General features: G+C 40.5%; 1 protein-coding gene across 1 annotated transcript; it reads right to left on the reverse strand.

Annotated features, from left to right (window-relative positions):
* Positions 1-2,219: 2,219 nt before the first annotated feature.
* kcnk13b (potassium channel, subfamily K, member 13b) lies at positions 2,220-16,660 on the reverse strand. Its single transcript, XM_042503749.1, has 3 exons — positions 16,324-16,660; positions 10,399-11,177; positions 2,220-3,745 (listed from the first exon to the last, which is right to left on the reverse strand). Exons 1-3 carry the CDS (start codon positions 16,658-16,660, stop codon positions 3,590-3,592), a joined length of 1,272 nt encoding a protein of 423 aa, XP_042359683.1. The 3' UTR covers positions 2,220-3,589.
* Positions 16,661-16,999: the final 339 nt, after the last annotated feature.

Here is a 16,999-nt window from a genome sequence, read left to right on the forward strand (position 1 = left end):
CACTTCAACATGCTGAGAAACCTAAAGCTCAGTGGGCCTGCCTAATCCTGAGTGGAAAAATGCTGTTTGGGAGGAGGGGGGAAATGTAGCAAACGTTCAATTATATAGTGGGTTTTTTTGTTACAAAGACATGATTTCCTGTGCATATGTTAATTCTGTGTGCCATCTGCGTCTCACCTCCTTCTTCTCAGTTTGTGCTGTGAGCTGAAAAGGATTTTTGCAGCAGATGACTCACAGATATAGTATTCTTACGACTGGAGATCCCTCTCAAAAAAAATAAATAAATCATGACATCCCTGTGCAAAACATTGTAGCTCATTTTTTCATTGCAGGTTTGCAGGGTTGTCATTTTATCAAGACAACATCAGAGAGGTTTGCCTCTCTGCCCCTTTTCTCTGGAAATCAGATTCACTTAATTCAGATTCGCCAGAGCTGAGCTGTTGATGTGACAGGTGGAGCCCGGAGGATTCTCAACGTATAATTTCCTCTCAAATGGATTTATAGAGAGACTGAGGATTATTTTACACCCGGAGACTCAACCGGCTTTGCTTGGTGGAGACTTTTCAAACTGACAGGAGGCCAGCGGCCAGTCGCAGAAGCCACACAGGATTTCAGGATTTTATGACATTTCTAAGATCTCAGGATATTTTTCAGAATTTAGATCATTTTCCGGATTTGAGCACGTTACTTTGATTTAGGACATTTCCAAGATTCTTGGACATTGCTAAGATTTTGGGACATTTCTTGGATTTTAGGATGTCTCTTGAACTTTTCTAGCAAATTAGCACATTTCTAGAATTTAGATAGTTTCAAGTGTTTGGGGCCGTTTCTAGAATTTTGGGATGTTTCTAGGAGTTTACAACATTTCTAGGATTTTAGAAACATTTCAAGGATTTTTGGAAATTTACAGGATTTTAGGACATTTCTAGAATTTAAGGGCATTTAAAGGATTTTAGGACACTTTCTAGGTTTTTAGGATGTTTGTAAGATTTTAGGATATTTCTTGGATTTTAGGAAGTTTCTCAGGTTTTGGGACATTTCCAGGAGTTTAGCACATTTCTGATTTTTTGGACAATTCTGAGGACATTTCTCAGATTTTGGTAAGTTTCTTGGATTTCAGGACATTTCTAGGATTTTAGGACATTAGAGTCTTAGCTAGGATCTCTGTCCGGCAGTGTGGGGGATCCTCTACTAGTACTTTTTCTGAAAAACAAGCTCTATTTTGATGCTGTTTTATGAATTCTGGCACCTTATGTATAAAAGTACAAAAACAATTCCCAGTGTGAATCACTTTATTTTTATTTTTGTGAATTAGAAAATTGCTGGGGGGGGCACCTATTGGGGATCAGATTTAGCTTGTGGGCCATACATTGAGCATCACTGCTATACCATCTCGTTAAATCAGCATAATATAGTGTCCACCAGTCCTCCTCCACCTTGGCTGCCCTCAGGTTTCACCAATCGTTCTGCAGGCAGGTTATGAACAGTCTCTCTCTTTTGTCCTTTTCGTTTACTGCAAGAAAAACATAAACCTCACACTGCTGAGCTAAAATCAAATAATAAGCCCTGGAGCAACTTGAATCTCTGGATTTATATCGATAACAAACACCTACAGGCCTGGACAACATCAGGGTGTGAAAATGTCCTCGTGTCTGCGTCCGTGCTTGGATAATGTGCAGCAAACTGAAAGTAAACAGCAGCCTCACGTAATAGGTTTCATCCTCAGAGTCCGAACACCATCCATTTAGCTCGAGATAGGGCGGGTTGTTTTGTGATGAGGTTTTTTGGAGAGGGGGGGGTTGTTCTATTTGTCGTGACAATGAGTGAAAGCAGTGCCAAGATGGAAGCTATTGAATGGATGTGGCCATGAAGCATTTGTTTTGGTCAAGAATGATGTGAATGAGGGTGCCATTGAGTGTTAAACAATGTTTTCTGCATTTAAGTTATAGTTCAGATTTGTTGAAGTGGGACTGTATGAGGTACGTATACATAGACAGTATATTACATACAGTAGATGCCAGAAGATACAGAAGATAAGCAATGTACTGCTGTGGAGAGGTCAGCGACACACAATATTTTAGCCACTTAAAAACTCAATATTAGTAGAGTGCACAGTGCATTTAGAATATTTTTAATGCTTTACCTTGATGTCAGACAGTGATTCAAGATGAAGCTGTTAAATTACTCTCTTCAAAGCCAAACTCCATAAAAAACCCCCCCAAAAAACAGCGATTTTACCTCGCTGAACTAAAGAGCTGCAAGTTTTTCCACTGCTTCAATCAATAAGTGTATTTGTGTTGTTGTGTGACTTTGGCGTTTTAAAGGGTTGGTTCAGATTCACAGAAGTCACGTGTTGCCGTTGTCACATGTTGCCGCTTCACAGTGGACTTCTGCGTCTGCATGTTACGCTCTAGGTATCTTTCGGTGTCTGCTTTTAACGTTCTTGGACGGCGCAACCGTGACGTCAATACAAGCACACGGTGGGATTACGCTGCGGGGGGTTGTGTTTAGGCAACAAAAGCACATGGCAACCGATGCTGAGATGTCAACAAACTTGACAACATGCTGGAACGGATAGTTATGTTTGGGCTAAAAGTGCACATGGTAATTTGTAGAAAAAAACATCACATTCAGATGGGAAGCCAACACCAGACTCCTGCATGAAAGTCCGGGGTTTGTTGGATCCATCCACTACCCCTCTCCGGCTCGCCCTATTTGTTCTTCTTATATCACGTCGATACCAGAAGCGTTTCAACCTGATGCTGGTACTTTGGCAGTAGCGATATTCGCGGTGGGGGAGTTTCCGCCGAAACACCCGTCTGACTAATCGTGAGCAGTTCCATTAAATGGAAATGCATGGATTGGCTGTCACAGCTGTCAATCATAGCGGAAAAGCCCCCCTTTGTGTAATTTGATAACTCACTAAAACATGGCTCAGCCCCGTCCACAGCAGAAAACTCTCCGTGTCAGACTCCAGCTTGCTTCTCTAAACATCTATTGTATGTAACACCCTGAATGTAGATGAGTACCACGTACAACCCCACTTAAAAAAATCTGTATTATTCCATTAAAGGAAAAGATCCAGTTATCCATAAATTGACCAGCTTTACATAATAACTTCTGTCAGACACAAAAGTGTGAAACGCCCATTTTATTAAAGCTATCTTTATGTCAGACACAGTATGGACGAGGGCAGATCCACGGTGAGGACTATGAAGTACTATAGACGAGTGGAAGTTGCGGTTAGGTGTGAAGTGGCGTGTAGTGCATCATGTTTTTAAGGCTTAGATACAAGAGCTCTAGGCAGGCTTTTTTATCACCATGGAAACTGCATTCCTCACGGGGGGAACATGCCAGCACGCTGAGCACCGTCCAGATGTGAGACTCCAGTAAACTATCATGCATCATTCATGGAGCCGTGTTCTTGACGGGAAAGTGTGCTGAGATGGAGGCTGCTGGGGGCGGAAAAAGATGAATTACATGAGTTCAGTCTCGTAGACCACCCGTGGAGGGCCGTCCTCTGTGTCCCTCCTCGTCTCATCCTCTCAGCCTTTTGTGTCCTTTGAAAAGGATCCACGCTGTTTCCCCCCTATCTGTCCACGCTTGTCTCTGCCAGCCGGTTGTTCATGATGCCAAGGGCGCCAACCCCTCCTGAGAACCCGTTCTGACGTGAACTGGAGCTGGACTGGCGCGGGTGCCCAATGGCCATCTCCGAAAGCTGCTTCTGCATAATGGCCAGATTCACCTGCAGGAAAAGAAAAGGAAATCAACAGATGAGGACACATTTGCACAGACTATAGCCACTTTTACATTGTTCAAGGTGGGATTATTACGCCATTATGCCGCCTCTGTGTTCTGTATCAAAGGTACAATCAAAGTATGGTGGGGGGGGGGGGGGCATAGTTGCCTCGCCATGGGAGGTAGTAACAGCACTGAAACGGTCTTTGTATAAATCCTGGATCAACATCACTTTTCTTCTTTTCTTTCAGTGTGCATAAAACAGCATCAAAATAGAGCTTGTTTATCAAAAAAGTGTCAGTGGAGGATCCCCCACACCCCCCTGGCTAAGCCTCTCTGGTAGAAAAATCGTAGAAACACTCTAAATCGTAGAAACGTCCAAAAATCCTAAAAGATGTTCTAGAATTCTAGAAACATCCTAAAATATGTTTTAGAAAGGTCCTAAAATCCTGAAAATGTCCTAAAATCCAAAAAAGCCTAAAAATGCTAGAAATGTACTAAAATCCTAGATATGTTGTAGAAATGTCCTAAAATCTTCAAAAAATTTCTAAAATCCAAGAAACATGCTAAAATACTAGAAACATCTTAAAATCCTAAAATGTCATAAAATCCTACAAAAGTGCTAAAATCCTAAAAACGTCCTAAACTCTTAGGTTCTGTGTAAAGAGGGCACTTTAGCGTCCTCTCTGAGTAAAGTCTTTGTGTTTGAAGGTGGTGCGTGCAGCCTGTTCAGCCTCGTGAGACAAAGATTAACACATCGTGTCGGCGGCAGGCACGTCTGATTTCACAGGTGTGTCATGAGGCAACCAGATGGTGCGTTTCCTCTCCTTTGGGTGAGTCGATTCATGTGAACAAAGACGACAAATACTGAACAAGTGTGACTGACAGAAACCAGATATTTACTCTCCCACACACCAACCTTTCCCTTTTATTTGTCGCTCTGCGAAACACCGTGCAGAGAATGCACACGCGTGTAATACTGTTTGTGTTTAGTCAACATTAAATTCAAATGGAAGGGAAATGATTCACAAAATTAGTGTATTTTTAGCCACACCAGCAGCACTTTGATCCAGACTGAGATATCTAAAGATAATACGTGTAATTAATGACAGCTCTGGGGTGGATTTCTAATAAATTTGGTACAGACATTCACCAAATCCCCTTGTAGGCAAGACTCCTTACTTCACTGATCCCCTGACTTTTACTCCGACGCCACTTTTAGACTGACCTTTTTCATTATTACTGAAATGTCTTGACAAATGTTAGATGGATTGTGATAAACTCACTCACTCACTATGAGTTTTAATAACTCTGGTGATTCACCTGATATTTAATCTGGCACAGTCAGAATACAAAGTAATAATCTTGAAGATTTTCATTTTAATAAATATCTGTTAAGTCTCTATCTATCACCAAATTAGGTAAAAGAACGGTGACTCAGCCTACAAACAGCCCACTCATGAAAGTATTGCAATATTTATATATTTGCAGTATTATGATTACGCTGCAGTATAGATTCTGCCTGAAGTTATACGTGCACTGTATAAATTAATGAACATAGCTACTGTGACGTCACACATTGGTTTGTAAAATCCTGTTGTGAAACCTTGAGTTCATTATTTTAGCTGTCTCCATTTTGGATTTTTTGGAGCCAGAAGTGACCAAATTTGGACAAGAGGGAGCTCCTGATATCTGCACACAGTAGTTTTAAATCAGACAAAGGGACTTGTTCTTAACTCCACAGGTCTCTCTGCTACAGGCTTTAACAAGGCGAAAGAAATGGCACCAGTGACGTTTTTCTAAACAACTTGGCCCATCGGGGCTTCAGGACACTTGGATTAATTTGGACGAGCAGTATGGAGACATTTTGTGGTTTTATTGTGTATTTTTTTCAATGTTTGAATCCTGGTCACCATTTGCTTCAATTGTTTGTGAGATGAGTGTGACGCCTTTTCCCCGTGAGCCTTCGGCAATATTTTGTGGACTATAAAACTTCACCCAACTTTCCATCGGCATTAAAACAGGACTGTTGTGGACAGCATGAACAACAGCATGAACAAATTCACTCATAGCTTTTTGTTTTTGCTGTGCCAAAAAAGATTTTAAGTGCCCCATCTGGACACCCCTAGAAAAATTTCTTTGGTGCGACTGCCGTTTGACCTTAATTTGTGTAGGGACTGTTTGGCACATTTTACGTGCTTCTCATTCTTCATTTTTTGATAATTTCCGCTGTGTTCATGCATATGGCATAAATTATGCAAAACTGAATATTTTTCTTTAATCTTACGTTATCAATACATCTAAAATACACTGTGTAAATAAAATTGTTAAATTTATACTGTTAAGTGCAAAAAATGCTCCAATGAAACACAAACTACAACTATTGATGTGTCACAATCAATGTTGCTGCTGATCGTTGTCATATCCCAGTCTGTCAGCAGCAAAGAAATAAAAAAATTGCACATAGTGTATTGAAAATAATTCATTTGTTTTTTCATCCAAAAACATAGTGCCATGATCAATAAAAACCTGGCACTTATAGTGTTCAAATTCTGAAAATTAATGAATATTTGATATTTATGATTAGGACTGATATTGGTTAAAATCTCTAAAATATAATTTGAATTAATAATAATTTTTATAGCCTGATTTTGAAAAGCAAAGTCAGTGACAGAGTGGTATGAGTATGAGTATTTGACACTGCACAAAAAATAAAAATGTATAAAAATCAATGTTGCCATTAATCATTGATATTTCCCAGGATTTGACAATATAAAAGAATACTCAGCATGTAGTACTTAGTAAATAATTCATTTTTTGTTTTTTTTTCCATCTAAAAACATAGTGGCATCATGACTAGGGTTAATAAATAATTGATATTTCTGATAAGGACTGATGTTGGTTAAAAAAATAAACTTGAATAAAGTAGAAAATCATATTAATGTAAAATGTTTTTTAAAACCTGATTTTGAAAAGCCAAGTTTACGGCAGAGCGATACACGTGTGTGTGATATTAAAAGCGGGCCCTGAGGGTTACACTCTTAAACCTGAAATGACCACAAAGTAATTTAATTGCATAAAGATATGACATCATCTCGCCGAGGACGACCCTGAGACGATGACCTCATCTTCAGTGTCTAGACCGAGCAGGACCCCGTAAAGATGGCTCACTGTTTGGAGATTTGTTTTTAAAGATTCCTCCGCCTACTGCATCCACACCGATGATTGCAATAAATAGATTCTTCATATTGGACGTAACACCGACCCTCAGGCTCTAAAAAGAAATCAAGTTCATGCTGCCACTAAAGTCTGCCCACAGATCATCGGTGTTCAGCTGCGCTTGATTGAAAATGAAAAGGTCGGCATAACACGCTGTGCAGCAGCAGCAGTCTGACTCCAGTGAAATGTCCCCGTCTCTCTCCCTCCGTCCCTTCCTGTCCTCTCTCTCCCTCCGTCCCTTCCTGTCCTCTCTCTCCCTCCGTCCCTTCCTGTCCTCTCTCTCTCTGTTTCCTCTCTGCACAAGTACAATACGTACAAACACGTCAGACTTTATCCATTCATGCTGGGCTCTGATGTTATCAGTCATTCTGCAGCTGAATTAAACTTTGGACGAGTTGTTCTTTTCATTCAAACAGGGAAAGACACATTGTGTTGGTTTTTGTGAGTATTGTAAATCTCAAATCGTTTAATCAGCGTTATGCTGAAGAAAACAAAAGTCAAACGTGCAGACAGTGAGGCTGAACTGACGCACAGCAGCGCCTTGAGCTAAATGCTAATGAATATGTTTTTTTAAAATTGTCATTACATTTAATTATTCATGATCTTTAATGTTTTATATATATATATATATATATATATATATATATATATGATTTTTTTCCTCTACACTTTCTATTGTCCTCTGTGTATGTCTTGGTTTTTATTGGATGACTGTTTACTGACTAGTCACTTGTCCTGCTCTTTGTTGTCATTTATCTTTTGTTGTATTTTTCTATAAAATGGTATGTAGTTTTTTTTTAATTTGTTTTTGCTTCATTTTTTTCCTCTTTTTTGTTTTTGTTTATTGATTTCAAGTTAAGGGGGCGTCTGTTTGTATTAACTTCTGACTTCTTAACCTCTTGACACTGTTTTTTTATCCATCTGGATTTTATGCAGTTTTTAATTGTTTGTAAAAAACTCAAATTCAAACTAAACTAAACTGAACTAAACTGAACTGAACTGAGCCAAACCAAACAGTCCATCCGGGGTCTTGCAATGTTACAAATATTGCTCTCAATATATATATATGATTTTTTTCCTTTACACTTTCTATTGTCCTCTGTGTATGTCTTGGTTTTTATTGGATGACTGTTTACTGACTAGTCACTTGTCCTGCTCTTTGTTGTCATTTATCTTTTGTTGTATTTTTCTATAAAATGGTATGTAGTTTTTTTTTAATTTGTTTTTGCTTCATTTTTTCCTCTTTTTTGTTTTTGTTTATTGATTTCAAGTTAAGGGGGCGTCTGTTTGTATTAGCTTCTGACTTCTTAACCTCTTGACACTGTTTTTTTATCCATCTGGATTTTATGCAGTTTTTAATTGTTTGTAAAAAACTCAAATTCAAACTAAACTAAACTGAACTAAACTGAACTGAACTGAGCCAAACCAAACAGTCCATCCGGGGTCTTGCAATGTTACAAATATTGCTCTCAATACTGGCCCAATGTCAAAAATAGCTGTTCCATGAGTCTATTGTACACAAAAAGATGGAAAAATAGGGTTCAGGTTGAAATATATCCAGCTTCACCTTTAAGGTACGGTCACCTGGGATGACATGTTAGTCGACTAGATTAACATGTTTCCACATCTTAATGTTCATTTTTCTGTTTAGCGCCTGTGTTAAGCACCAGATTACTCACATCCTCGCCACAGCATCACACCATTTAGTTCTCAAATTTCCCAAGTCAAAACCTTACAGCTCTGTGATCAGAATACTCAGAACGTGTGAAAATTCAGGTTTGGTTTTTTTCACTTCAGAATAATTCTGCAGTGAATGAGCATATTTTTACATTCAGCAGGTCACGCTGCTCACTCGTCTCATCTGAAGAGCAGAGTAGTAGTTATGTAAATCTATGGACAACTGACACCTCTGAGTGGTTTGGAGTGCTGTTGAAGGGTTGATAGTAATGCAGTGAGGCCATCTGTATTCACAGACATTTACACATAATATTAATGTAGTCTGGAAAACAACAGAAATGAACTGCTGCTCACCAGAATGTGAACGCAGGAAGTGCTTATCAAAGATTAATCACACGATGCAACCTCAGTGAGCCTGCTTATGTTCATGCTATTTAGATAGTAGATGATTAAAAGGTCCAGTGTGAAAGATTTCGGGGGTTTTGGTGGCGTCAGGCGGCGAATCCTCTCCTGGTTAGAATTCCTTCAGTGTTCAGGAGGATTTTTTTTACCAGGAGCTGAATTATCACAGAGGTCTATTCCTCCAAAACAACCGGACCAGCTGATTTAAACAGGTAAAAACACTAAATTAAACACTTTCCTGTTAAAAAATTGGTGGTTTCCCAAAGCGGTTTGGCAAGTCGGGGTAATGTCTCTGATAATTTACCATCCAGACATTCAGGAGGTTTTCATCAGGAGCCAAATTATCCGCAGAGGTCACTTCCTCTCCAGAACCGTCATTTAAACCAGTAAAAACACTAAATGAAGCAATTTTATGTTAAATCTCAGTTTTCCACACTTCGATTTTACAAATATTTCCAACAAAAGGTTTAAAAAAAACATCATGGTTTGTTTTTACATTCATATGGGAGGCAGATAGCTGGGTTTTGTTGGATTATTATTTTGTTACCATTTAAAATTGATGACTTCCACAAAAGATGCCTTTTCACATTAGTGTTTGATGCCGAAATCACTGACCAACAGGCGGTTTATGCCGATGTGAAAGTGAAAATAGGTCGATATAAAAGGCTCATTCAAAGTAACCAAAGTTATCTGATTTTTCGGTGATCATTATTATACTAAAGAAAACATATTATATTCCATTTTGCCAATAAGTTTGACACACTAAATCTTTAACACTGGTTTCTAAAATGAGAAGTACTCAGAGTTTCTGCAGTGACTCTCATGACGCACATGACACTCATTTTTATGGACTTGTTTTTGGTGATGTTGTCTTTTAATTTATTTAAATTAGTTAATTTATTTCCTTTTATTTTGTGGTTTCATTGCTTTTGTTGTTTTTGGACCTTCATTTATATTATTTTATACTGACATTTTACATCCGGCATCTTGCATTATATGTCCTCTTCGTGTAATTTTATCCAGCTCTATCTAAATTTGTTTTTTTTGGCTTTCTGTTGCTGTATTGCTTTCTTAATATCCCGTTTCTGCTTTTGCTTTGTTTGTCAAAACAGTTTATAAACTCTGTTTTTTCTATATAAATAAAGTTATTATTATTATTGTTGACTGAGAGCAGCGTGAAGAAATAGTTAATGACCGCAGTAACACGAAAACAGGAAACCAGACTATTGACTGAATGACTGTCTGCTGTGACGGTTCGATCAAATGACTGAAGGAGATAACTGAATATTTCACGTGTTATAAAACATGATTTCATCAGACATGTTGATGTCTCACAGCCTGCTGCGGCTCTGACGCTCTCACCTTATTGGCTGCCAGGAAGTCCCTCATGGAGATCATCTCCCCCGACATCCTGCGCCCGGTGTCAGTCTCGCTCTCGTTGATGGCGTCAGTCTCGATGGAGGGGTCCCTGCGGGCGCGCAGGTGTCCCGGGGCCACCACGTTCCTGCGGGGGTGCCGGTGCGGGTGGTGACCCCTCCTGGGGAAACAGCAGCGGCAGGGCGCCTCCAGCCTCCTCAGCAGCCAGTTGAGGACCTGCTTGATGACGATGGAGATGACGTTGAAGAGCGAGTAGATGCAGCAGACGCCCGTCAGGATGAAGAGGAAGTTGCCGAGCCGATACGCCACCGTGGCGTGGCCCTCGTAGACCACCCGCTGGCTGCTCACCATGTCCCCAAAACCGATGGTGCTGAAGGCCACGAAGCAGAAGTACAGCGAGTCCAGGTAGCCCCAGCCCTCGGCGGCCGAGTACATGAGCGAGGCGCAGCAGGACACCAAGATGGCGGCCGCTCCCAGAATGAGCATGACGCAGTACACCGAAGGCTTCCAGCCGGCCAGGTCCTCTCCTTTTCCTCGGCCACTCTCCCCGGCTCTGTTCCCCTCAGAAACCCGCCGGCCGTTTGGCGGCAGCACAGCTTTGTTATGGCGCCGTTCGTAACAGGACTTGAGGACGACGGCGATGACGGTGATGACACGCTCCAGAAAGAGGTTGAAGAAGAGGATCGTGGCCGCGCAGCCGAGCAGGCCGTAAAACATCAGGAAGACTTTTCCTCCGATGGTGGCCGGAGTGGTCATCCCAAACCCTGAAATACACACAGAAACATCGTGAAATAAGCAGAAATCTGCACAGGAATACTGACAGAATGACAGCGAACTAGAATGCACATCTGTATTTTACTGTCATTTCATTGTTTTTTGTGAAATCTATTGTCTCTCCTAGATGAGGGATCCCTCCTCAGCTGTTCTTCCTGAGGTTTCTCCTCAAATAGCAATTCCCTCAACGTGCTCATGAGTTATCAAGTTGGACGCAACAGGTTTGGTTCAGACATGTTCTCAAGTTACGCCTCTCATCCGCGCATCTTGGTGCCGGTACAGGTACCGTCCAGCCGTCTGCCGGTACATAATACGAACGCTAGCGGTTCTGTACAACCACGTTTTCAGCTGATGCCATCCACCGGTGTATAATGCGCGATCACAAAGCATCATGGCGGTTTTTAACACTAGGGCTGTACCCGACTCAGAATTATGTCTGTCAAATCGGATTTGACGGTTCAATACGAATATTCAACGTTTTTTTTTTTTCCATACAAAGAAAAAAATGTTCAGCAACATTTTTTGCCGACGCTAGATATCAAACAAACATAAGAGACTGTTGTATTAAGTTGCTGTTATCTGTAAATTCAACACTTTGGCCCAAAAGTTCACTCGTCTCTCCTCCTCTGTGCCGCTGCCTGCATGTCCACAGCTCCAAAAAGTGATGTGAAAGTCAAGAGCACTCACTCCGAGCAAAATCAGGGGCCCAAACATCCCCAGAAGCACACCGCACAGCACATTACCAGCAAAAATTAAAACTGCTCGACTTGAAGCAGTCTCAGTCACCTGTAGGGTCTTTGACTTAATATCTGAATCTCTGACTCTCAAGGGGCGGCCCTATTTTACGCGTGTATTTAGCGCTTTCCACGTGTGATCAAATGATCCGAAACACTTGTTAATATCAGGTGGAAACAGGCTCTAAAATAGTTGAGCTACTTGTCCTTCACAGAGGCAAGAATCTCAACAGAAGGAGAGAATAAAATCATTATATTACATAAAAGCATCTCAATGAAAAACGCTCACACACATAATGCAATAAAGGGATTATTGGCAGTGTGTCCGCTGCCTCCAGCTGCTTTGATTTACCATTTAACCAAAACTCTCATCCTCTCTGTCTTTAACGATGTCTAATTACGATCTGCTCTCCTTCTGAGGGTAAATTACACACACACACAACCGCCTCAGTCCTCCGGGTTGCCATTGGTGACGCGCTCCTCTTCTCTCTTCGTCTTTTTGTTGCTCACTCACTTCAAGAGCCGAGGTGTTTTCAGAGCGAGCACATCACGGCAATCAGTCTCAAAGTGTCAGTTTGTGTAACATTTCACTGAGAAGGCCCACTGGGGGCCTCTTCACGTCTCAATTGTACAATTTTCTCTCTTTTTTAAAAGGTAAGAACCCATTAAAACTGGTTTCACTCCGAGGGGAACTGAGACGCCGTCAGTGTGCGCGACTTCTCGTTTGTCTCCTGTGAACTGACAGCTGAACATAATGGGAGTCAAACTGAGAGGTCTCCATCGACTGCAGCAATCTCACTGAAGTCTGTTTCATCCCTCATTTAACACTGAAAGCTCAATGATCCCTTTTCAGTTTGTTTGAACACATATTGTAATTGTTAAGGCGATTATGCCTTGCGCTGTGTTTTGTGCAGCGGCTGTAAAATCTTACATTATGAGAGCACTTTTTCACCAGAAAAACAGAGATAAATGTCTCTGCATCTCAAGAAAAAAAAACCTTGGATTTGTTTTCCTCCGCATTCAGATTTGTTTCAAGGTGCTAATTGAGCTGCAGTTTTCCTTCCAAACACGGCGATAAAGCCAAATGGGATGGATTTAATGGATGTTTTTCTCCCCTCATTGTTTCGTAAGCTCAGTTAAATGTGATGTTGATGAGTCATTTCACCTGTGTAATAAAATACACATGAATAAAAAGAGAAAATAGTGCCACTGTGTCAGTGTGACATCTGTGTCAGGCGTAAAAGCTCTGAGAATGGTTGGTGTTAATGGGGGGGCGCCGCGTTAGTGACAAAATGCAACCACAGTAACTCAAGAAAATCATTTAAATCTGCAGAGCGCTCCAGGAATAAGTCCTAAAACCTGGAAATGAGTTAGCATCTCAGCACCTCCGGTTCCCTCGTCTTGAAATCAGTGTTTTTTGTTGCCTTTTTTAACTGTTTTTTTTTGGGGGGAAAAAGCCTAAAATCAGGTCTGTGGTTAACACAAGCTGAAGAGACATTCACATTTTTTTCTGCGTCATAAAATGCATCAATAAATACCCGACTGTGAACTTTGGTGCTTCTATGTGCCTTTGACCCTTTGATTTCTATTAAAAACATGGACAAAGGCAATGGGCAATGTAACAGGGCTTGGCCCAAAAATAAGTAAGAAATTGTTTGTTTTTGTTTTTTTTAATAAGAGGAATATTACCTGAAAATAAGCAAAGAAAAGTTAAAAACAAAAAAGATAATAATCCATAAAAAGTCATAGAAATTAAAAAAATATTCATGTATACATTTTTGTTCTGTACCATGATTTGATATAATTTTAAAAATGACAAATGTAGCTTTCTGGACATTTTTGGATAATTTTCTAATAAACCGTCAACATTTTAAACATTAATTGTCAGGTTATTTTCTTGTCACCCTTTAATAAATTCTCACAATTTGATGGACATTTCTTGCCAGGTTGGTAATTACCTTGTTTCCACATTTTTCTCCAAAGAAATCAAACCATATTGCCCCAGTTTCAGTTTCAGACAGTTCCTGACTAAGTGAAAAATTTAAAAGGCTGAAAATTAAAGCTTGTGCAAACCCTGTAGTACTTCTAATGTCCACTTGAGGCTGGCTCCAAAAGAGAATCAATCCCCATAGACCCCCATGATAACATGCCCAACTTTACAGCAGAAATAAACACGTTTACAGCGTGGTACAAAAAACAAACAAAAACAAAAAAACTGTTTTGGTCTCTAATGTAATGTTTGGGCAGTATCTTAGCATTCACTCCTCCTCCTCTTCCATAATTTAAAATGGGCAATATCGGCAATATTTGCTCTAAGAGAGCAGAGAAAAATGACAGTGATGAGGTAACCAGTGGCATACAAACATGCACTAACATGCATGCACGGCTGGACCGGCTACCACAACAAACAACAGAGAAGCTCGCATTACAACATACATCTCATCTGCTCATCTCAGAAAAAACACATTTCCCTGAATGTCAAATAAATGGTTTGAATTAGAAAGTAAACCAATCCGTGCACAATGACACCATGTGATTTACTTAGGCCATTTAGGTAAAAAAAGTTTCATTATCATACTAAAACATTTTTTAGACCCCTTTAACACATATCTTAGCTGCTGATAGAACTCATCCAAACCTGTGACAACATTTGAGGTGGATGGAAACCATGAATCACAATATATTCAGTCGAGAACTTGATGCATTTCTGCTCCTTCATCACAATAATTAAAATTTAAATTGTGATGGCCCGTCTAATCAGACTGCCTGTCAAACTGTCAGTCATCACGAATCAACTCACTCTGATCACAGACGCTTTAATGACACTGTCCAGCAGACACCGAGATACTAAAAACAAAACAGTGAGAACAAAAAGAGCAAGATGGTACGAGTCAGAGATATCGACGAGATAAGACCAATCAGTTTATCTTCAGTGTGAGCAGCAGAGCTGCTGGTTAGAGGCTCTTTCTGTTTCTCCCCTCTGTTTGACACACTGACACTGAAACCTCGAGCGCTCTCAGACTGAGCAGCACTGAGATGGAAAACGGCTGTCGAGGACAAATCCTGCACCGATGCAAACGTTAAATTGCCTTTTCTTCTTGGTCTAGTTTTGGTGATCTCACTAAATTACACTGCATGAGCCGAGTCAAAGGTAAGAAATGTTGCAACACAAATGCACCTTTAAAAATGACTTAAGGTAGATCGAATAAACATATAAAACAACAATAAACATACATGAACAGTTATAGATAGACAGACAGATAGATAGATAGATAGATAGATAGATAGTAGAATGAACTTAATTTCCCACCCCTTCTCATAACTGATTAATAATTTAGATTTTGTTGTGAATTTTAAGATGTTTTCATGGTGTATGTTTTCAGAAAAATATGATAATGAACTGTTTGTTATTTTATAGAGGGGAGGGGTGGTGAAAAAAGGGGGAGGCATGTTAAATATTTTTTAAGTACTTGGGAGGGACAAAGTAAAAGGGTTAAATTTTGTATGTATTTGACAAGCAATTTTTAAAGAAAATATGCCCTCCAAACTCACAGGGTGTGGGTTTGGGAGGCATGTTCTCTTTAAAAATTGCTAATATTACACATTTCTAATCACCAGCAACTGTGAAAACAGAAATTATTGTTGGATTTCAAATTTACAACGGTCCTTGAACACATCATGTGATGAGAGTGAAAAACCAATACTTTTTTCAACTCCAGGATTTCGTCATCAACTTTTAACTTTCAAACATCAAAATTTTAAAATTTAATAACTCATTTTTGATGGAGGGAGGGTTAGCACTTGGGGAGGCTCAAGGAAAAATATTTGTAGCTTCGGGGAGGATAAAAATGTTTTAAATGATTTTAGAAGAACGATTCCGTCATAAAACATAAACTTAGGGGAGGGATATCCATCTTTAAATGGCTGTATTTTATATTTGTTTTACCGCTGAATCGCCAAAATTGCACCATTTATCATAGCCCGAACTGGTAAAAACTGAAATTACCATTGGATTTCCAAATCTCCAGTGGTCCTTAGGGGCATTTTGTGGGACAAATGCAAAAACCATAACCAAACCTGAAAATAAAAGTGATATTTCATCAATATCACTTTTTTCTACCTCCATTGACAGTTTGCAGGGACTAACTGAGTGTAAAACTGAGACCTTTGTCTTCAACTTTTAACTTTCCAAAATCAGAGTTTTAAATTTCATAACTAGTTTAAGGTGGAGGGAGGGTCATGAACTCGGGAAGGCTCTAGGATATTTGTAGCTTTGGGGAGGATCAAAAGAAGTCACACCCTGTCCACTTCCCTCCACTGACAAATAGAGAACAGTCCCTAAAGCTGACTGAAAATTGTATTTGACACAGTTATAATGGACACGTTTGTTTGTCCATCTCACCAATGGTTGACACCACAGTTCCCACGAAGTAAAACGCTCCGGTGAAGTCCCATCGAGGTCTGATCGTGTCCACGCGGATCCCCGCCACGTTCGCCTCCTCGTAGTTCCTCAGGAAGTTGTTGAGGTCCTTCTTGCTGAGGTTGTACTTCTGGCTGAAGTGCTCGAACCTCTGCGCCCAGCGCTCCTTCGCCTCGCGCTCCTTCGGCTGCTCCAGCGCGGAGAACACTGCGGCCCCGCAGAGGAGATAGATGATGATGAACAATGCCAGCAGCAGGAACCTCGCGTTGTCCTCGTTTATTGGACCGGAGCCGCAGCAGCAGCCGCTCCTGCAGGCCATTATGTCTCTGTGGCGCGGCTGTAGTGAGGGACCTGTGGCATGGTGCTGTCGAATAAAACGCACAGTCCTCGACAAAAACAATTTTTTTTATGACAGAAAAGTCCTGCGCGGTGCGATTAAAATGCCCATGCAGGTTGTAATCAAGTTTTCCCAAAGCTGTGGATTTGGCATTTTTCTTACGAGCGTCAAAGTCCAAAAACGCGTCCCCTCACTTCCTCCCCACCGGCTGCACCGACTATCTCTGGGTTGCCAAGATGCTCAGATGAGAGGAGAGAGCCGCGCGACAACCTGTGGATGCAGAGAGTCGCCCTGTCGCGCTCTCTGGTCCTGCCTCTCCAA

The sequence above is a fragment of the Plectropomus leopardus genome, chromosome 16, assembly GCF_008729295.1.
Source record: "Plectropomus leopardus isolate mb chromosome 16, YSFRI_Pleo_2.0, whole genome shotgun sequence".
NCBI lineage: Eukaryota > Metazoa > Chordata > Actinopteri > Perciformes > Serranidae > Plectropomus > Plectropomus leopardus.